The following is a 17,508-nucleotide window of genomic DNA, read 5'->3' as shown; positions in this document are numbered from 1 at the left end:
GACACTCATGTAAATAAAGACTCACTGTCTCCTTTTCTGGGTCAAATGTCTCCTTCAGGCTCTCAGCTTCTTCATCTAAGCCGTGGGTAGCAGCTGTGAGATAGGCCAGTGACTCTGTAGAGAAAACAGACTTTGTGGTATACATACATTTCCAGGTGAATACCACTGTGGTAGGCAGCCTCCAAGATGTCCCCCCCCCAGTGAACCCTGCTTCCTGGTCTTCAAGTCTTTCCACAGTCCCCTCCCCTCAAGTATGGGCTGGACTCACTTCTCATTAAGAGAACAGGCAGAAGTGAAGGGATGTTACTTCTGAGGTGAGACACAAAGTCTGTGGCTTCCATCTTGGATGCCCTCGCTTGCTCTGAGGAAAACGAGCTGTCGTGTTGTGAACTGCCCCATGGAGAAACCTACATGGCAGAAAACTGCCATCTCCCAGCCAAAAGTCAGCAAGGACCTGGTGACTGCCCACAGCAGCAGTGAGGACAGAAGTGCGCGCCCCCAGCTTGAGCCCTGCGACGTCTGCAGTACCAGCCAGCACGCTGACTGCAGCCTCATGAGCGACACTGAGCCAAAGCCACTCAGGGAAGCCATGCCACAAACTGAGGTAATCAGTGTTTGCTATTTTAAACTATCAAGTTTTATAAATAAATCATGGGGATAAAAAGCTACAATATAGGGAATATAGTCAATAATATTGTAGTATGTTTGTATAGCGACACCTGGCAGCTACACTTCCTGTGGTAGGGATTTTGTACGGTATGTAATGTCAAATCACTACGTTGTACACCTGAAACCAAATGATACTGTATATCGACTATACTTCAATAAAACAAATGAACTAACCCTTGGGGTGATTTGTTACACAGCAATAGATAACTAATACAGTTGCTTATCCTTAAGATCTACTGTCAGTGCTGATGAGAAACCCTGGAGTCCTCTCTGACTCTTTTCACACCCCGTATCAGCCCTTCAGTAAATCATGTTGATTCCCTTTGGGATACATGATGAAGCTGACGACTGCTTCCCCATTCACTGCTAGCACCTTTTTCCAAACCACATCTTTCACCTTTCTTATTCCCTAATGTATCTCAAATGCTAGTTTAATGCTTGGTATATAAGTGTATTCTCAAAAAATATCCCTTGAATATAAGGACAAATAAATAAATAAGTGAAACCTCCAGACTTGACGTAAAAGAATAAAATTCAGACAGCATCCAACAAGCTGCCTTTACTAGAGTGTCTGCCCCAGGATCTTCTGGAAGCTCCTATTTCCTCCACAACTATTAACTATTTTCCTAAGAGTGCTGAGTCAGACTGAACATTCTGGCGGTACCTCCCTTTGGCTTTAAGGAATGTCTTTGGCACATGGTAGGAGCATGTTGCTGCTTCTGAAATGCACAGTGCAGGGAAATAACTCACCATGAAGAGAAAACACTTCCCGAGGCCCCAAGGAAGCCAATGGCTCCTGTATAGATACTCACTCTGCCCACAGTTCTTCAGGATCCGCACCCGCTCGGACACGTCACCCAGGTACAGGGCATTCTGATAATGGCCACTCATGTCCTTTCGGATCTCAGCTGCACCAAGTCAACAAGATACGCCAAGTTAGGTCTCCTCTCTTAAGCTGTCTCTCTCCTCTACTTGCCTTTTGCCTTCCCCCAAGAACCCTCTTCCCATCCTTAGTTTCTGGGGCCTCACCGATCTTCATCATCTTGCGAAGTTTCTCTAGGTTGCCAGTGATAAGGTACAGGAAGGAAAGTTTGTCAAAGTTTTTGGTGCGCTGATAACACATTTCCACAATCTGGTGGTTCCCCTGTAGCAGGGCTACTTCTCCCAGCTTTTCCCAACAGTTCTTGTCATCCAGGGCTTTGGCTGCTTCCAAAGCAATCTAAAGAATCCCCAGAGTCAGACTTATCAGGTTGGAGGGTACTTATAACTCAAAACAAGGGACTACAGTCAAAATGTTCACCTCTAAATAAACCTCCCAAGGAACCCTCTACACTGTGAATCATCCCTAGCTTTCAGTCTAATTCTATTGAAAATCCTATCAACAAATAGGATCCCTTTGGATCCATGGACAGAAGAATCACATCACATTATCCTCCTCCTCAGAAATATACTTTTACAACAAAACAGTCTCCTAGTAGCTGCTGATCCCACAGGGCCAATTCTTGCTTAGCTGCCTTATTTTCTACTTGCCAGGTCTGAAGACCTACAGGGGCTTGAGGGAAGACAAAGGAAATAACAGAAGTTCAAAACTGGAAAGTCAATTTTCCTGTCCTCTCCCCACCTAAAAATAATGCCTTTAGACTTCAGGTCTCAACATTTAATAATTACTCTTATTAGTACTAGTACTGGCCTGCTAGCTTGTGGCATTCCTCACCATGTGCAGTACCCAGATATTTAGGGTGGGGAAGGCAGGAAATAGAGGTGAGTTAGAGGGAAAAGAGGTGCTACTCCTGTCTAAGCAGCCACTCAGTGAGTGAGATGTCAAGGAAATAATGAGATTTTCCAGATTCAGTTATCTTGCTCCTGTTCTGGGTGTTAATGAATGCAGATTAACTAAGAATGAGAACAATGGTAGAAATGCTACGGAAGCAGCACAGAGACAGGCAAAAATGGGACGGGCAAACAGCAACAAAAAGAAGGCTCTAACAAGTAAAAAATCCCAAATTCCATTATATTGGCCAAAGAGGCAAGCCCAATAATGTCTCCCCAGTGCTGCCCGGCCCTCTCACCCTCTCTACAGTGATCTGGGGCTTAAGACTCACTCACCTCAATGTTTCCACACTCCAGTGCCAGACTAAAGCGAGTTTTCTCATCCTTGACGAAATGCAGTGCCACTTCAGGGTAGCCCTTCTTTTGGAGATAAGCAATGATAGACTGGCCTACTAGTTTGGCATTCCTCACCATGTGCAGCACCTAGATATTTAGGGTGGGGTAGGCAGGAAATAAAGGTCACTTGGAGGGAAAGGACTGTGATGTCTTTCAGTAGTCCCAGTACGCTTTCTCATTTCGTACCTCATCATATTTTCTGTTTATCAGGGCCAGCTTGAACTTGAACTCAGTGGGATCGATAGTGAGCACCCGAGGACGACACTCCCTGTCTAGGCAATATACATTGTTGCCCTTCACCCGTGTGACATAGATGGGTAAATCCAGAGTTCGGATGATCCCATAGTCCCTGGAATAGGAGAGCACAGCTTTCAGCAAGTGAGGGGGAGAATCCAGCCTGTAAAGAAATGAAGCAAGCCTAGGACACAGACCTTTATCTTCTTATTGCCCTTTGATTGAGTGCCATGTGGACAATGATATAGATGGGAAGTGATTAAAAGTGAGAACTCAATCCATATTTACTTATTCTATTCTTTTGTACGAAATAGGAGAAGATGGGGCAGATGGTATGATCTTTCTTTATAAGCTCTTGCTCTGGGAGTTAACAGACATGGGTATAGGAATCAGACGTAAAAGTTAAATTTTAAGTTCTGATATATAATTACTAGGCCAATGAAGACAGTTAACTCCTTCCTTCTAAGTTATAAATGAAAGTAGAAGAGAGGCAGATGTGAACTGTTCTAACATGCAAAGAAATGATAAAAAGCAAAAAATATTTTAAACTGAATGAAAATAAAAAGTTTGCAAAACTTATGGGTGCAGCTAACACAATACTTGATGGATAATTTATAGTGTTAAGTGCATAATACTGTATTAGGAGAAATATTGAACACTAATGAGCTCTAAATGCATTTATTAGAATAAAGACTAAAAATTACTATACCTGTTTCAAGAATTTTATTGTTCTTTTAGAAGTTAAACCAAGTGAAGACTATATAAAACATCCACAGCAAGCTTACATAATGCTAATACACCAAAAGTCTGCCCCTTAGATTGGGAACAAGACAAGAAAGTTTGCTACAGCATGTCTGTTAAACATTGTGCTAGAGATCCTGGTCAGCGCAGTAAGACAAGAAAAATTTTATGAAAGTATAAATACTGGAAAAGAAACAAAACTGTCATTATCCACAGATGCGATGATTATTTGTAAGGAAAATCCAAAAGAAAACACAAATAAATTGCTAGAGTTAGTAAGAGTTTAGCAAGGTCTCTGAAATAAAATCAATGTAAAAACTTAACTGTATTTCTAAATAACAATAAAAAAAAGAGAAAGTTAAAAATTTAAATGGATGCTCTCCATTTACAAACAGCATTAAAAACTATCAAGTGCCTAAGAATAAATTTAACCAAAGAAATGAAAGACCTCTATGGAAAAATTATAAAATTTTCTTGAAAGATGTTTTAGTAGGCCTAAATAAATGAAGAGATACTGTATACCATGTTCACAGATCAGGAAATTCAATATTGGAAAGATGAGAATTGTGCTTAAAATGACACACAGATTAGTTCAATCCTAACTGAAATCACAGTAGGGTTTTTTCTTCATTTTATTTTGCATGGAATTCCCCAAGCTGACTCTAAAATTTTTGTTTTTCAAGGTAAAAATTTGAAAATTTGCCTTTTTAAGGCAAGAGTAATTGAAAATAGCTAATAACTTTTTTAAAAAGTGGGAAATTTGAGGATCTGCTTTATCAGATGTGAAGACTTGTAAAGCTGTAATAGAGTAGTTAGATCAGAGATGGGCAACAGAAAACAGATCCTTGTATTTTCATAAACAAGATGGCACTGCAGTACTATATTCCCCATGCTCAATACATGGTTCTGGGACAGCTGAGTGTCCTTTGGAAAAATGTGAAACTGTGCGCTACACCTCACACCATACACAAAAATCTCCTTCAGCTTTATAGATCTAGATAGGAAAAGCAGAACTATGAAGTTTCTACAAGAGAATATAAAAGAATGTCTTTATTATCTTGGAGTCAATAAAGACTTCTTAAATAGGACATGAAACCCAATACCCATAAAATGATTCATAAATGCAATTTCATTAAAATTAAGAACTTTTGTTCATTAAAGGGTATCATAAAGAGAGTCAAAAGACGTGCTAAAGAATGGGGGAGATGTATTTGCAGCACACAGACCTGACAAAGGATTGATGTTCATATACATAAAGAACTCCTAAAACTAATGAAATTTATTCATTTAAAAAATGGACAAAAGACTTGAATAGAATCCACAGAAGAGGAAATCCAGATGGATGGCCAAATGGAAGCTGTCCAATCTCATTAGGAATAAGCAAATAGCAAAGTAAAATTACAGTGAGACATCATTAGACGTCCACCAGAGACGAAGTCTGACTAAAGGCAAGTTGTTGCCAGGAGGACAAGCAAGGAAACCGTATACAATGTTGGTGGGTGTGCAAACTGACATGACACCCTGGAAAGCAGTGTCACATTATCTAGTAAATGTGAAGATCTGCATACTCTACAGCCCAGCAATTCTGCTCTGGGTAGATGCCCTGGAGAAATGTATGTGCATATGCATCAAAACACATGTAACAGAATGTTGAAAAGAGCATAACAGAATATTTTACAATGAAAATAACAAAATTAGAACTACATGGATGATTCTTACAAAATATTGAGCAAAATAAGCTAAGTACAAAATGATATATTCAGTATGACTTCATTAATATGAAGGTCAAAACCAGGCAAAATTAAATCACATTATTTTAAGACACACACTGGATGTAAAATCATAAAGAAAAGCAAGGAAGGAATTATCATAAAAGTGAGAATAATGTTGTCTTTGGATGGGGAATGCAGGGTGTTGTGATCAATAAGGTCCACGTGGTAAACGGCCTCTGCGGTGTCAGAACTATTTCTTGCCTCAGGTAGCAGTTATACAGATGTCCACTATATAATTATTTGCTATAATGTATATACATGTAATCTATGTAATTCTCTGTATTTGTGTTCTATTTCATAATTTTAAAAGAGTTGAAAAAGAATGTTCTGATGCCCCTAGCACATACATGCCAGACAGGGCTTTTCCACGAAGAAGGTTCAAGGAGGACTTCAGCTACATCTCGAGACAGGACAGTGATTTCAAGAAGACACTTTCTCCCACTCTGTGTATCAGCTAATTAACTTACCCAGTGGTCACAGCATATTTGATGTGGTTGCTTGTCGTATAGATAAATACCCCACTCTCATCCCAGGCCCCACTCTTGACGCGAATGTTCTCATGAATGTTACACAGAGCCTCCAGTTTGCGGTTACAGATCACAATGGCTGTAAGAGGCAAAGGGCATGAGTGCTCTGCTGGACAGGGTGAGTGAAGCAGACGGCAGGGCTGGGGAGGCAGGGACTAAGTCAGGGTGGATGGAATGAAGGCTTACCGTGTTTGGCCAGTAGTGCTACATGAGACATGTCTGCTGACCAGATAACATATTTCACCTTGGAAATCTTCACAGACGCCAGAGTCCTGGGAGAGAGAAAGGCAAACATGGTTCCCTTGTCCCAGGGTATAACCTACCTCTTTTCATCTCCAAATTGATGTAAACACCAATTTCTTAAAATAACATTTGTAGCTCCATGACTTAAATATTTCTGGCTCACACTGTACACATACCCACTTCCTCAACTTTCCGTCTTTCATTGTCATGTATTATTAGGGATTTGTGTATATCTGTTCTCACTCCTGTACTGTAGGCTCCCTTAAGTAGAGGAAATGTGTTATTCATTTCTGTGTCCCTATCATTCTAAGACCCAAGAGTTCTAAAAACAGGAAAATCACTAAGCCCCTCACTATAACGCTAGTGAGTCTGTACAGGATGGAGAGTGGGCAAAGAAGTGGTCAGAGAGAGTCTTGGGTTTTACCACAAGAAGTGGCCAAGCCACAAGGCAAATTCACTTGGGGGAGAAAGCTCCCACTAATGACATCCACTGTCCCCCACTATACGCCTGACTGCTTAGGGGCACCTGACAGGTTACCGTTTCTGCTGTACGTCAAAGAGTGTGATGGATTCTGCGTCTCGAAGCAGGAGGTTGCCTGTACCAGCGTAAAAGATCTCATCACAGTTGGGCACCTGTACCTTTTTGGTGATCTCATTCTTCAGATTCTTGATCAGAAGCTGAAATGAGTAATGAAAGGCTAGGAGAAGTGCATGTACGTAAGATGATGACAGTTGACAACACCCCTCAGCAATTGTTCCTTAATTTCAATAAATAAAGTTGGGTTTTTCCCGCTCTCTCCAGGTCAAACGCCACTCCAGGCAGGCCACTCCAATCAAGAACCTCTCCAAGGCCCTTGGTACTTTTTTTTTCAGTTGGAATATCACGAGAAGCCCAACCAAAGTCTGAATTCCTCAACCACCAGGGAGACAGAACTCTACTTCTGGGCTTACATTTTTGTGAACTCTTTTCTTGAAAGAGCTTTGCTTATATAGTGTAGAGCCAACTGCATTTTAAGTATCAATGGGAGTAGAAGCATAAAGAAGAGGACCTACTCAGCTAGACCACCTATTTCAAATCTGATATTTTTGGCACCTATGTTGTCAAAAGCAACTTTCACTTGGTTTTTGAGCCCACCTACAATGATCAGTGACCCAGTCAAATCATTTTAAGGCTTTTTTTCCCCAGCATAATTGGGATAGAACTAAGGATGGCGGTAGAGCCGATACACAAGGATCACAGCTTCCCAGGGGAAAGTAAGGAAAAAAATGCTCTTTAACCTGCAATGCACAGGCCACTGCCACCACACTCCCCAAATTACTTTCCCCATTTAGTCTTAACTCACCGAATGCATCCGATCTAGGACAGCAAACCGATTTCGAGCAACCCAAACAGCTGTCAGGCCTGAGGATCGTTTTCCTTCAGGAGCTGAGAAGAACAAATCCGAAGGGCTGGAGCATGTGGTGAGCCACTGGCAGGTGACAGAGTCAGGTGCCATGGAACTGCCAATCTTGCCGGCTGCCATGTTGGCTTTGCCAGTTCAGCTGCTTCCTAACTAATTCAGCCATAACCTGAGGCTATTGTCAGTGACTTTTCCCCACTAGTCCCCTCCACACTACAGCCGTCACCCCTGCCAATTCTCTTTTCTCTAGGCCAAGTGGCATTTCAGCCAACACCATGTACTGGCAGAAGGACCGCCCATCTTGGGAGACAGCACACTCCATCGAGCTAACGAGAAAGGCCTCACTGGCCAAGCTGTGGCACACTGCAAGCAGCCTGTCAGTGTCACAGAACTTGCTATCTCAACAAGCTGGGTAGAGACAGAGCCCCCTCCCCAGGTCGCAGCTGCTCGGCGGCTTTTAACATGCAAATGCAGGCCCCTAGTAGAGCAGGGTGAGGCAGAGCATTCCCAGCTAAACCTGGACAGGCAAGCTCTACGCAGGGCAGTATTTAGCACCAAGTATTGCTCTATAAATATCGATCATTCTGATTACCCTGAAGAAAGTTAAAAAATGTTTCTCAGTTCCCAAACATTTCACCGGCTGATTAGAATTCTGAATGGGCCCTCCACGCTGGGAAGCTTCCAGGGGGACACACAGAAGGCCGCACTGAAACACTCTTTTATCATCAGTATCAGCAGAAAACTGGACAGAACGGCTGGTCAGCCTTGTTTTGTACTTCTCTGGTACCTGGGGGTGCCAGGCAACTTACGAAACTAATTCTTATCACAACCAATACATCCATTTTCCAGAGGCTGGGGAACCACATTAAGCTTTTGCTCTTTTTCTTTTGCTGCTGCCTCTCACTGGGCTGTATCTTTACTCCTTTATTAAGTATCTCCCTCAAAAGATGGAGAAGAGAAAATAAAACTGGTAATAAGACAAAACTAAGATACTGTAAACTCTATTAATTGTAAACAGGGGAGAAAAAGCAGGGGGGTGGGTAGAGAGGGACCAAATCACAAAATTTGGTCAGAAGTTGCTTAACCGATTAATTTTTAGGAGAAACTTTGATGTATCGATACCAAAGACATCTAGGTTTCCTCTCTTCTTGCCATGACCACACTTAAAAGAGAATGAATCCTATTAGCTGCAATAATGACATGGTAGCACCCACAACAGGGAGAGAGCTGGCAAAATATTTACAGAATCTGTTGATGGGATCTACGCTGTTGTGAAAGTACATTAGAAAGAGCAGGGTCCTAAGCCTCTGACCTATAAACCAGTGATGGACGTGAGCTGAAAGGAGCATAAGCTAGACTGACATCTATTCTGAGAATGTTCCATCAGCAAATTCTAACAGTAAGGACAGCAACAAGGGATGAGGGTGATGGAAGGGTAGGCAGGGGTCTCAGCTGGATACCGGGATCCCCGGTGGAGTGTGGGTTGTTAGCAGCCTCATCTTTTTGACGTGCAAAGGGAAGCCAATCGGATCTGCATGTGGATGGGAGAGCATAAATCCCTAGTCCCAGGATGAGACATTGCAAGATTGGAACCACATTTTTAAATAAATGAAACTACCAGGGTGAAAGTCATATCAGCTGACAATAAACTAGGATAACATGCTGTGCTGAAAGAGAAAATGGAGAGTTTCTAATAACCAAATTATAAAATATATATATCTAGCTGGAGTAATAAAATGGAGGAGGAACATGAATATTTCACACCATGGTCGCCTCTGATGCAACTGTCAGCAGCACCTGCCAACAGACATGAGTGATGTGGCCATGGCCTGGGGATGGAATGTGAAAACCTTAAAGAGGAGTGATGATGTGAGGAGAGCTGGAAGAACAGTTGGGCAGACACTGAGAACGGGTACCATCAGGACTCTGGGAGTCGGCGTCCTTGGGGATGGAGTACAGGTCATAGGTGCTATTCTCTAAGTTGCTGGCTCTCTGTGGAGGAAAGGGAGAAATTGAATTGCTGTTAAAGGAACCCAAGACAACAGTTTATTATGACAGAGAAAAACAGTACCATTATAGAGACAACAATATGAAAGCATACTTTTCTCACTCTTCACCCAGAGGGCATTTGAATGTTTCTACAGCTAAAAATTATAGGGCTCGCTGACAAAGAACTCAGCATTCATGTCACTTTATTTTTTGATTCCACCAAAGACGCAGATATTATCTGAACAAAAGGCAAGGATTGCCCTCCATTCTACAAATTAACAGACTACAACCCTTGGTGCTCCACCTGGGTATTCTTAACAACTTACAGTCTACTTGAAGGGAAAAAAACATATTAGTGAAAATGGCCAGGAGGAAAATTATAGGGCTGTTAGATTAGACACTAAAAGTCACTTGGAGAAAGACAGGCTTTCATTCTTTTTAACCTGGCAAACAGGACAGTAAAATTAGAATGCCTTTTTTCCTTTTTTCCAAATTGTGTGGCAAGAAGTTGATGATCCTGAAGGCAACTCCACTGAGAGGAACCCCTCGCAGAATCAGCACTATTTTTTCACCCAAATGGAGGGCTCAAGATAAGCCTCTCCTTTGCACAGGATCTAGTCCTATACGTTCTCTCAAATTACTTTTAGTGATCATTCACTGTAATGCTCCATGAAGTCTAGAAGTTGTTAGCCTTATGAAAGATGTAAGTTAACATGGTTACAACAACTGAAGCCTGGTGTGAGCCTCTGTTCACCTTGTTAGCTCTCTCAGAATAACCACTAAATGGCTTCTAAGAAACCTTTAAAGATTTCCTAAGGGCATGAGAAGGAGACCTATGGGATATGGGGAGATCCTGGGAGGACTCCATGGGTTACTTACCGTACACAGTAGGACTGCATTTTCTGCTGGATTGTATGACATATTGAACACTGGAAACTTGGAACCACTAGAGATATATACAGAAAAAAAGAGAAAATAGGAAAGGAGCATAAGGATATAAGGAAGAAAGGAATTACTCCTAACCTCCTACATGTCCAGTCTTTACACATACTCCTCAGTCTTGTAATCAGGAATAAAGTGAATAGATACTCTCTTCCTTCCCTTAGGGCTTCGGGACTTCCCTATCTTAGCTTCCAGCTGTTTAAAAAAAGCAAATCCTCATTTTAATCAAGTCAAATTATTCAACAAAAGGTAGGCTTAGCATTCACTGTAGTGAGAAGGATTGGTTCTTACTTAGGTGCAAATTCCTGCACACAGCAGTGGACCCACAGAGAACGGGATGTGAATTGTCTCTGGCCAACTCCTCCTGTCCCTTGGAGTGATCACATAAACCCGACTTTTTATTGTGGTGATGCTGGAGGGTGGTTATCAAAACCTCATGCCAAAGTTTGCCACCATGAATGTTTCAGCGTGCTGATGCAGCTGGCTTTCCAAGGGGACAGTTCCTTCTGCCAGGCAACCCAGAGGTTATCATATCTTCAGAGTTAAGAGTTTCCAGAGACATATATTCTGGTTTAGAGTTGCGTGCATTTTGCTGGAAAGCACAGTTACAGAAATGCCAAATAAAGGCAAAAAGGCCTGCCATCAAGTTCGGCTACTCTCTACCAGGAAACTCTCTGGTTTGCAAAAGACCTGGCAAACTGTAGGAATCTGACTTCCTCTCCACGGGGTCACTGGCATTCTCAGCAGGGCAACCCCCCATTCTCCTTGTGGCTACTTCCTTGCCCACCAGGCTCCTGGGGTCTAAGCTGAGCAGCAATGGGGATTTGATCTGACAGGAGATGAGCCCACCAAAATGTTACAGGAACTGAGTCCGGTTTGTGGGTATTGTATCATGGTGACAAATGACAAGGTTTGGAGGGAAGACGCAAGCCAGATTTACCTCCGCAACTGCATCACAGCTACATCTTTGGAGCTGTTGAAATCCAACTGACGTAAAAATCGGTCCTTGACATAATGCAGCACATTGCCATGAACAGCATAGGCTGGCCGTTCCCGTTCCAGTTTAAATACAATCATGCCACCATCATGGCCTGGGGCAGGGAGAGAAGAGAGGGAAGAATTAGCTGCAGGCAAGAAGGCGAACTGGAAACAGGAGATACACAAGGACAAAGATTGTGTATGTGTGCTAAAAACAAAGTTAAAGTTAACATAGCTAAATGCATCCTTTTTTTGCCTAAATTCTCATGATTCTTGGGACCTTCAGTCAATACATTTCTGTGAATCCTTTCCTCACACTGTCACACTGCCACTTTCAGACATGCCCTCCTCTGTGTTCTCACACTCCCCGCAAACCTCCTCTACGGCACTTACCACCCTGCACCATAACAGTTCAGGACTATCACCTCTGATGAGCTCCCTGAAGGCACAAATTGCAGTAATTACCCATCCTTCCCCAGTCCCTCGCATACAAGAATATAAAAATACTTGTTGAACAAATGGATGCTAGTTAAAAAAGGCTTTCTGGTTCTGTTTTTAAAACATGTTTTGCTTTTTCCCTACTAGCACTATCCACCACTTACAGAAACCTTCCACTTTGTCCTCCTAGCCTGCTCTCCACAGATAAAACCAAACCATGTCACTTCCCTCCCCGCATACCTTTCAATGGTTTTCCGTCGGTTCAGAATAAACACAACTTCTAACCATGGCCTACCAGGCAATGTATTATCTGGCTGGGTCTTACCACCTATTACTTGGCCCCCTTACTCACTGAGCTCCTACTAGCTTCTCTGCTGCTCCTCAAAGAAGCTGCACATCTCTCACATCACAGCCTGCATTTGTCATCTCCCTTCACTTTCCTGAGTCCCTGATGTAAAGTGGCAGTCCCCACACTCGTTCCTCTCTATATCTACTTTTGCTTAACTTCTCTTTAAAGCATTTCACCATATGTTGTTTTATATGCTTATTGTTTTTATGCCCTATCTCCCTTTACTACAAATAAAAGTTCCATAAAGTCAGAGATACTGTTTTATGTAAAACTGTACCAGCAACCACATTAGGGCCTGACACTCAGTCTTTGCTAAATGAATGAATAAAACTCAGCTTCTAGCTCCTCAGTCTGAGAACATCATGCCCAGAATTAGCTTCCTAAGTCTCCTAGGAACTAGTCACAGAGAATGGGCTTTATTGTTAAATGGATCTTGGTAGAGAAAGAACATTAAAAGAATACTATTGCAAGAGGGTAAGGGGAAAAGCTGAGAAAAGCTTTAATTAGGTGGCTCTAAGGATTCTATCTCTCCTTTTCACTCTACATGCATTTACTGGAGACAAGGCTAATGCAGAATCACTCTTAAGTCTTAAAAATTTTGAACTAAAACAAGGAAAAAAGAGAAGAAATGGCCCTTACCTGCTGCAAAGAGGTTAAGGTTGGGGTGAGCAGCAAGGACCCAGAAACGATCATGGTCCCTGCGGAAGGTCTGAACCCCAGTCCTACGGAAGCAAAAGGCATACACACTTATTAATGTCTGAGGAATCTTCAGCCCATTACATACAAGAGTACTGAGCGGTAAGCCAGCACACTGATAAAAATATTAAATCAGGGACAGTAAACTGCCCATTCTAAGTAAAGTTAGTCATGATCAATTCTATCAAGAAACAGAAAAAGGAAGTGTCAAACTGACCCTATTATTTTGATATTTTGTTTCCTTCTCTGTCATAATTTCCTACTATACTACTTTCATTTCATATTTCTTATTTCTCTAGCTACAGAAGAACATGCTTAAATTTAGAGAAGAAAAAGAATATACATGGAGATTTCTATCTGATGGAAAATTTCTACATGCTGGTTGATAACTAGGTTCCCTGAAGTGTTCTGGCTTGGAGCAGATGGAGAAAAGAGAAAAGAATTAGCTGTAGGCAAGAAAGAAAATTGGAAATAGATGATACACAAGGATGACGATTGTGTATGAGATGTGACTTGTTACATACTGCAGATAATAAGAAAACAAACAGAAGTGTTCTAACTTTTAAAAAAAGAGAGAGCCAGAGAGAGAGAGGGGCTTTCCTTCGGGTTAGGTTATACTATATTCTAACCCCCTTACCGCTTAGACATATCCCAGACTCGGATACTCTTGTCCTCGGAATTGCTGAGGATCAGCTCTTGGCGAGGGTGGAAGACAGCACAAGACACATTGTTGTAATGGCCCCGGCAGGTATCAACCTCCCATGCCTTTGATTCTGAGGGGAAAAAAGAATTAGGTCATCACAACTTCCTCTCAATGACAGCACCTCTTCTCCATCATCCTTTATCTCCTTACCCTGTATTGTTATTAGCTGTCATTATATAATAAATGTAAAACTCTATATGGCAGGTTTTAGTCACCATTGGATCTTGAGACGTTGAACAATGGGTAGTACAAAGTAGATACTCAATAGATATTTATTGAATGAATGCTTAGTTTTAATTGTATTCATACCCCTCAAAATCAGGACACCCAAAAAAGAATGGGGCAATTTTTAAGCTCCACGGATTGGCGTAACTACCAAAGATAGGAAAATGGGTCACAAGGTCCAGAAGACCTGTCCACTTGACCTTGCTGGCCAGAGTCAACTTCTTAGATGTGATGATACCGTCACTGGTTCACTCACCATTCATGCGCCAGATCTTCACTTGACGGTCATCTGCCCCAGACACAATAAGGGGCATAGTGGGATGGAAGGCAGCCCAGTTTACTCCACGATCATGACCCTGTGGGAAAAAGACGTGGTCTTTGAAAACTGCTTTATAATTATTACTCAGAGCAAATCAATAGACCATGCTGGTAATCATAAAAGACATTTCTGACTTTTACTCCTCCTGTGAAAAGACTCAAGGGACTATGCTGCTCTAAGATTGAATATGAGAGTTACATGTCAATCTATCCAATATTACTCAAATTCTCATGGGAATTCCCAAATTCAGCTTTATTTGCATTTGGGATATACTGCCTTGTTTTTTTACTTGTCTATCTAGATCTTATTTCTCTAATTTACTAACATCTCAAGAATAAAGAACAATTTTATAACTTAAATGAAGAAATTCTCAAAGTGTGGTCAGTAAACTCTTGAATGAGCCCCAGCATATTCTTAGGAAATCTGCATGATCAAAACTATTTTCATATTAAGATATTATTTGCCCTTTTCACTCTTATTCTCTCATGAGTGTAGTTTTCCAGAGGCTACAAGACACGTGAAAAGCTACAGTCATTGCTTTGACGGCTCACAGAATGTGTGCTTCTATGTTTCATATTTTAAAATGTTCTTCATTTCAATTTCATATATGGTAAAAACTGACAGAACCCAAATAAGCAAAAATTCTTTGGGGTTCTCAATAAGTTTTAAGAGTAAAAAGTGGTCCTCAGACCAAAAAGTTTGAGAACTGCTCTTTTTAAGATACCTTATATCCTACTTACAGTTGTACTCTGCACTACGACAGAACTAGACACGAGGTAGTTTCGAATTAGTAGTATTTTTGAGAGATACGCTATGATGAAAAGCACCTAGGTTTTGGAGTCAGATCTGAGTTCAAATCCTAGTTTTCTATCTCTTAGATATACACGTATTTTGCTAAACCTCTTAATTTCTGTAAATCTCATTTTTCCATTTGTAAAGTGAGGTTAATAACATCTACTTCAGTGGATAGCTATGAGGATTAGGTATTTTTTTAAATGATGGTGTTTTTCTCTTATGCTTTTCTATTTTCCCGCCACGCACACAAGCTGCATACACATGGTTGGTTCTCAGTAACACTGGTTAAATCCAACCCTTACGAGAGGCTTGAGAATGGGCGCTGCTGAGGGAGGATGACAGAGCCTATGCCAGCTGTCTGCCTCTCTACCCAGTAGGTTTATATAAGGGAACATGACCCTCCCTTAGGTGGCACAGAAGCTTCATTTCTGTTGGTTCACCCACTTTTCTACTTCCAGTGCCTTAAAACAGTGCCTGGCACTGAATAAGCAGTGCACAAATCTTTGTTGAAAGAGTCAATAAATGAACGGCATATTGTCACCATTTCCCTGGGGAGGAGCCCATATCCAGCCACAGGCTGTGGAGAACAGGTACCTCCAGTACATGCTTCACCACCGCATCCGTAGTTCCAAACAGATCAACCCCAGTTATTCCTCTCACGTCCGACTCCACTGCACCGGGGGACAAGTTTTTTTTCCTTAGACCTTTAAAATGGTAAGAGTGGGATGAAAGATGAAAACAATGTTACCAAAAAGATCACAGAAACTGAAGCACAGAAAGGTATAGTGATAGAAAGACCTTAAAGAAAAAGAGGGGAAAAAGAAATTCAGAGTGATTGAAGAACAGAGATATGAAGAGCTCCCATCTATTTCCTTCTAAAAATTTTCAAAAGGGAAAAACCAGACGGAAGCTCATTCACTATCTTCTCTTTTGCTCCCTTAAAATTTAGACCCACCACTGGGATTTCTTCCCTGGGGACAATCCAAACTTCTGACCCAGCTACCTGCAACGAACCTCCCCTTAGGAGCTGTCTACTTGAGGTAATGCCTTATTTTCATTCTTTAATGTTCTTCAAATGGTCAACATTCAATTTCTACTTTCAACTTTATGAAATTGGCAGCAACTTTTCTTACATCATCTCAAAAAAATTTAGAAGAAATGCCATTTGGGGAGGTCACAGCTCAATGTTTCTCAAGCTAGAAGCTTTTAGACAACTCATGGGGACATTTTAAAGGAGATAAGGAAACTAAATCTATTAAATATAAAATAGCTATTTGGGGAAAGATACTGTAGAACTACGAAACTACACAAAGAATGTATTCGTATCTTTTACTTGTCTCTTGGACAGGGACAAAATAATTAAAACTGTCATGTCCTTTTAAGCTCTTGCTTGAAAGGCTGGTTATAGATTTGAATACATGCATTTTGCCATTAAACTTTTAGAGGCTGGTTTCATTGAGAGGAATTAGTCCATAACCTGAAAACAATGGAAAAGACACCAAGATAAGAAGAATATTAATTGTATAGGACCCAATTTATGGCTCCACTACACCTATCTTTAAAAGCTATTTGTGCTATAATCAGAACCAAAACTATGATAACAATACTACTGCCTTTCATCTTTGTGGTTTTCAAAGTACCCTACCATATGTTATGTGATTCGATCCTGTTAACAACCCTTTGAGACAGGCGAACAGGTATAATTATACCAGTTTATAGATGAAAAAATGGGATTGGGACTAAAATCCTATCTTGTTGAAGTATTTTAGTAGGGAAAGAGGAAGATGGAACTACTAGCACCTGTCAAATAAAAAAGAAGTATCTATTAATTGTGTGGGGGGGAAATAAAAGCTATCATTGAAAATAAAACCTAAGTAGTGCTAAGCCTAAATTTTGGCATCTGCAGGAAAACACAAACATTTAACGATTACGTTATCTTCGTTGCTTCCACATTATAACATATCTCTTCTACTACAGGGGCACACAGACATCGGCATGGGAGAGGCAAGCGCTTAAAAGGACACAACAGTTTTACTTCTCTGGTCTCCCGTGCAAGATGAGCATTTAGTCAATAGGCAGAGGGGAAAAAAAGCCAATGTTGTTAAAAAAATGCAGTCTCCCAGGGCTTCATAAATATGTTATCACAGGCATGCCTCCTTACACTTATTTCACTCATCCCTTTAATGGGATCTGTCAACTTTTTCTAATGAGTCTGGTGTATGAAATGGAATCAAAGGAAAATATAAAGACAGACAGCTGTGAGGAACTTCACCTCCAATGAGCTTCAGCAAACACATTAAAAGGAAAGCTGCATGACAGAAT

General features: G+C 41.2%; 1 protein-coding gene across 2 annotated transcripts in view; it reads right to left on the bottom strand.

Annotated features, from left to right (window-relative positions):
* The window catches only part of COPA (COPI coat complex subunit alpha), a 35,760-nt gene that overhangs the window by 5,892 nt on the left and 12,360 nt on the right, over positions 1-17,508 (bottom strand). Inside the window, exons 7-22 of one of the 2 annotated variants that reach the window (XM_036922733.2) lie at positions 15,781-15,890; positions 14,329-14,428; positions 13,782-13,917; positions 13,088-13,170; positions 11,624-11,774; positions 10,621-10,687; positions 9,669-9,744; positions 7,696-7,778; positions 6,891-7,030; positions 6,296-6,381; positions 6,050-6,215; positions 3,022-3,184; positions 2,776-2,922; positions 1,699-1,888; positions 1,482-1,577; positions 26-114 (exon numbers count right to left, since the gene is read on the bottom strand). In XM_036922733.2, coding sequence (XP_036778628.1) covers positions 26-114; positions 1,482-1,577; positions 1,699-1,888; positions 2,776-2,922; positions 3,022-3,184; positions 6,050-6,215; positions 6,296-6,381; positions 6,891-7,030; positions 7,696-7,778; positions 9,669-9,744; positions 10,621-10,687; positions 11,624-11,774; positions 13,088-13,170; positions 13,782-13,917; positions 14,329-14,428; positions 15,781-15,890 — 1,883 coding nt within the window. The remainder of the gene's footprint in view (positions 1-25; positions 115-1,481; positions 1,578-1,698; positions 1,889-2,775; positions 2,923-3,021; positions 3,185-6,049; positions 6,216-6,295; positions 6,382-6,890; positions 7,031-7,695; positions 7,779-9,668; positions 9,745-10,620; positions 10,688-11,623; positions 11,775-13,087; positions 13,171-13,781; positions 13,918-14,328; positions 14,429-15,780; positions 15,891-17,508) is intronic. The other variant, XM_036922734.2, reaches the window with a different exon arrangement.

This window comes from Manis pentadactyla, chromosome 19 (genome assembly GCF_030020395.1).
Source record: "Manis pentadactyla isolate mManPen7 chromosome 19, mManPen7.hap1, whole genome shotgun sequence".
Lineage (NCBI taxonomy): Eukaryota > Metazoa > Chordata > Mammalia > Pholidota > Manidae > Manis > Manis pentadactyla.
This window is presented reverse-complemented; position numbering and strand designations above follow the sequence as displayed.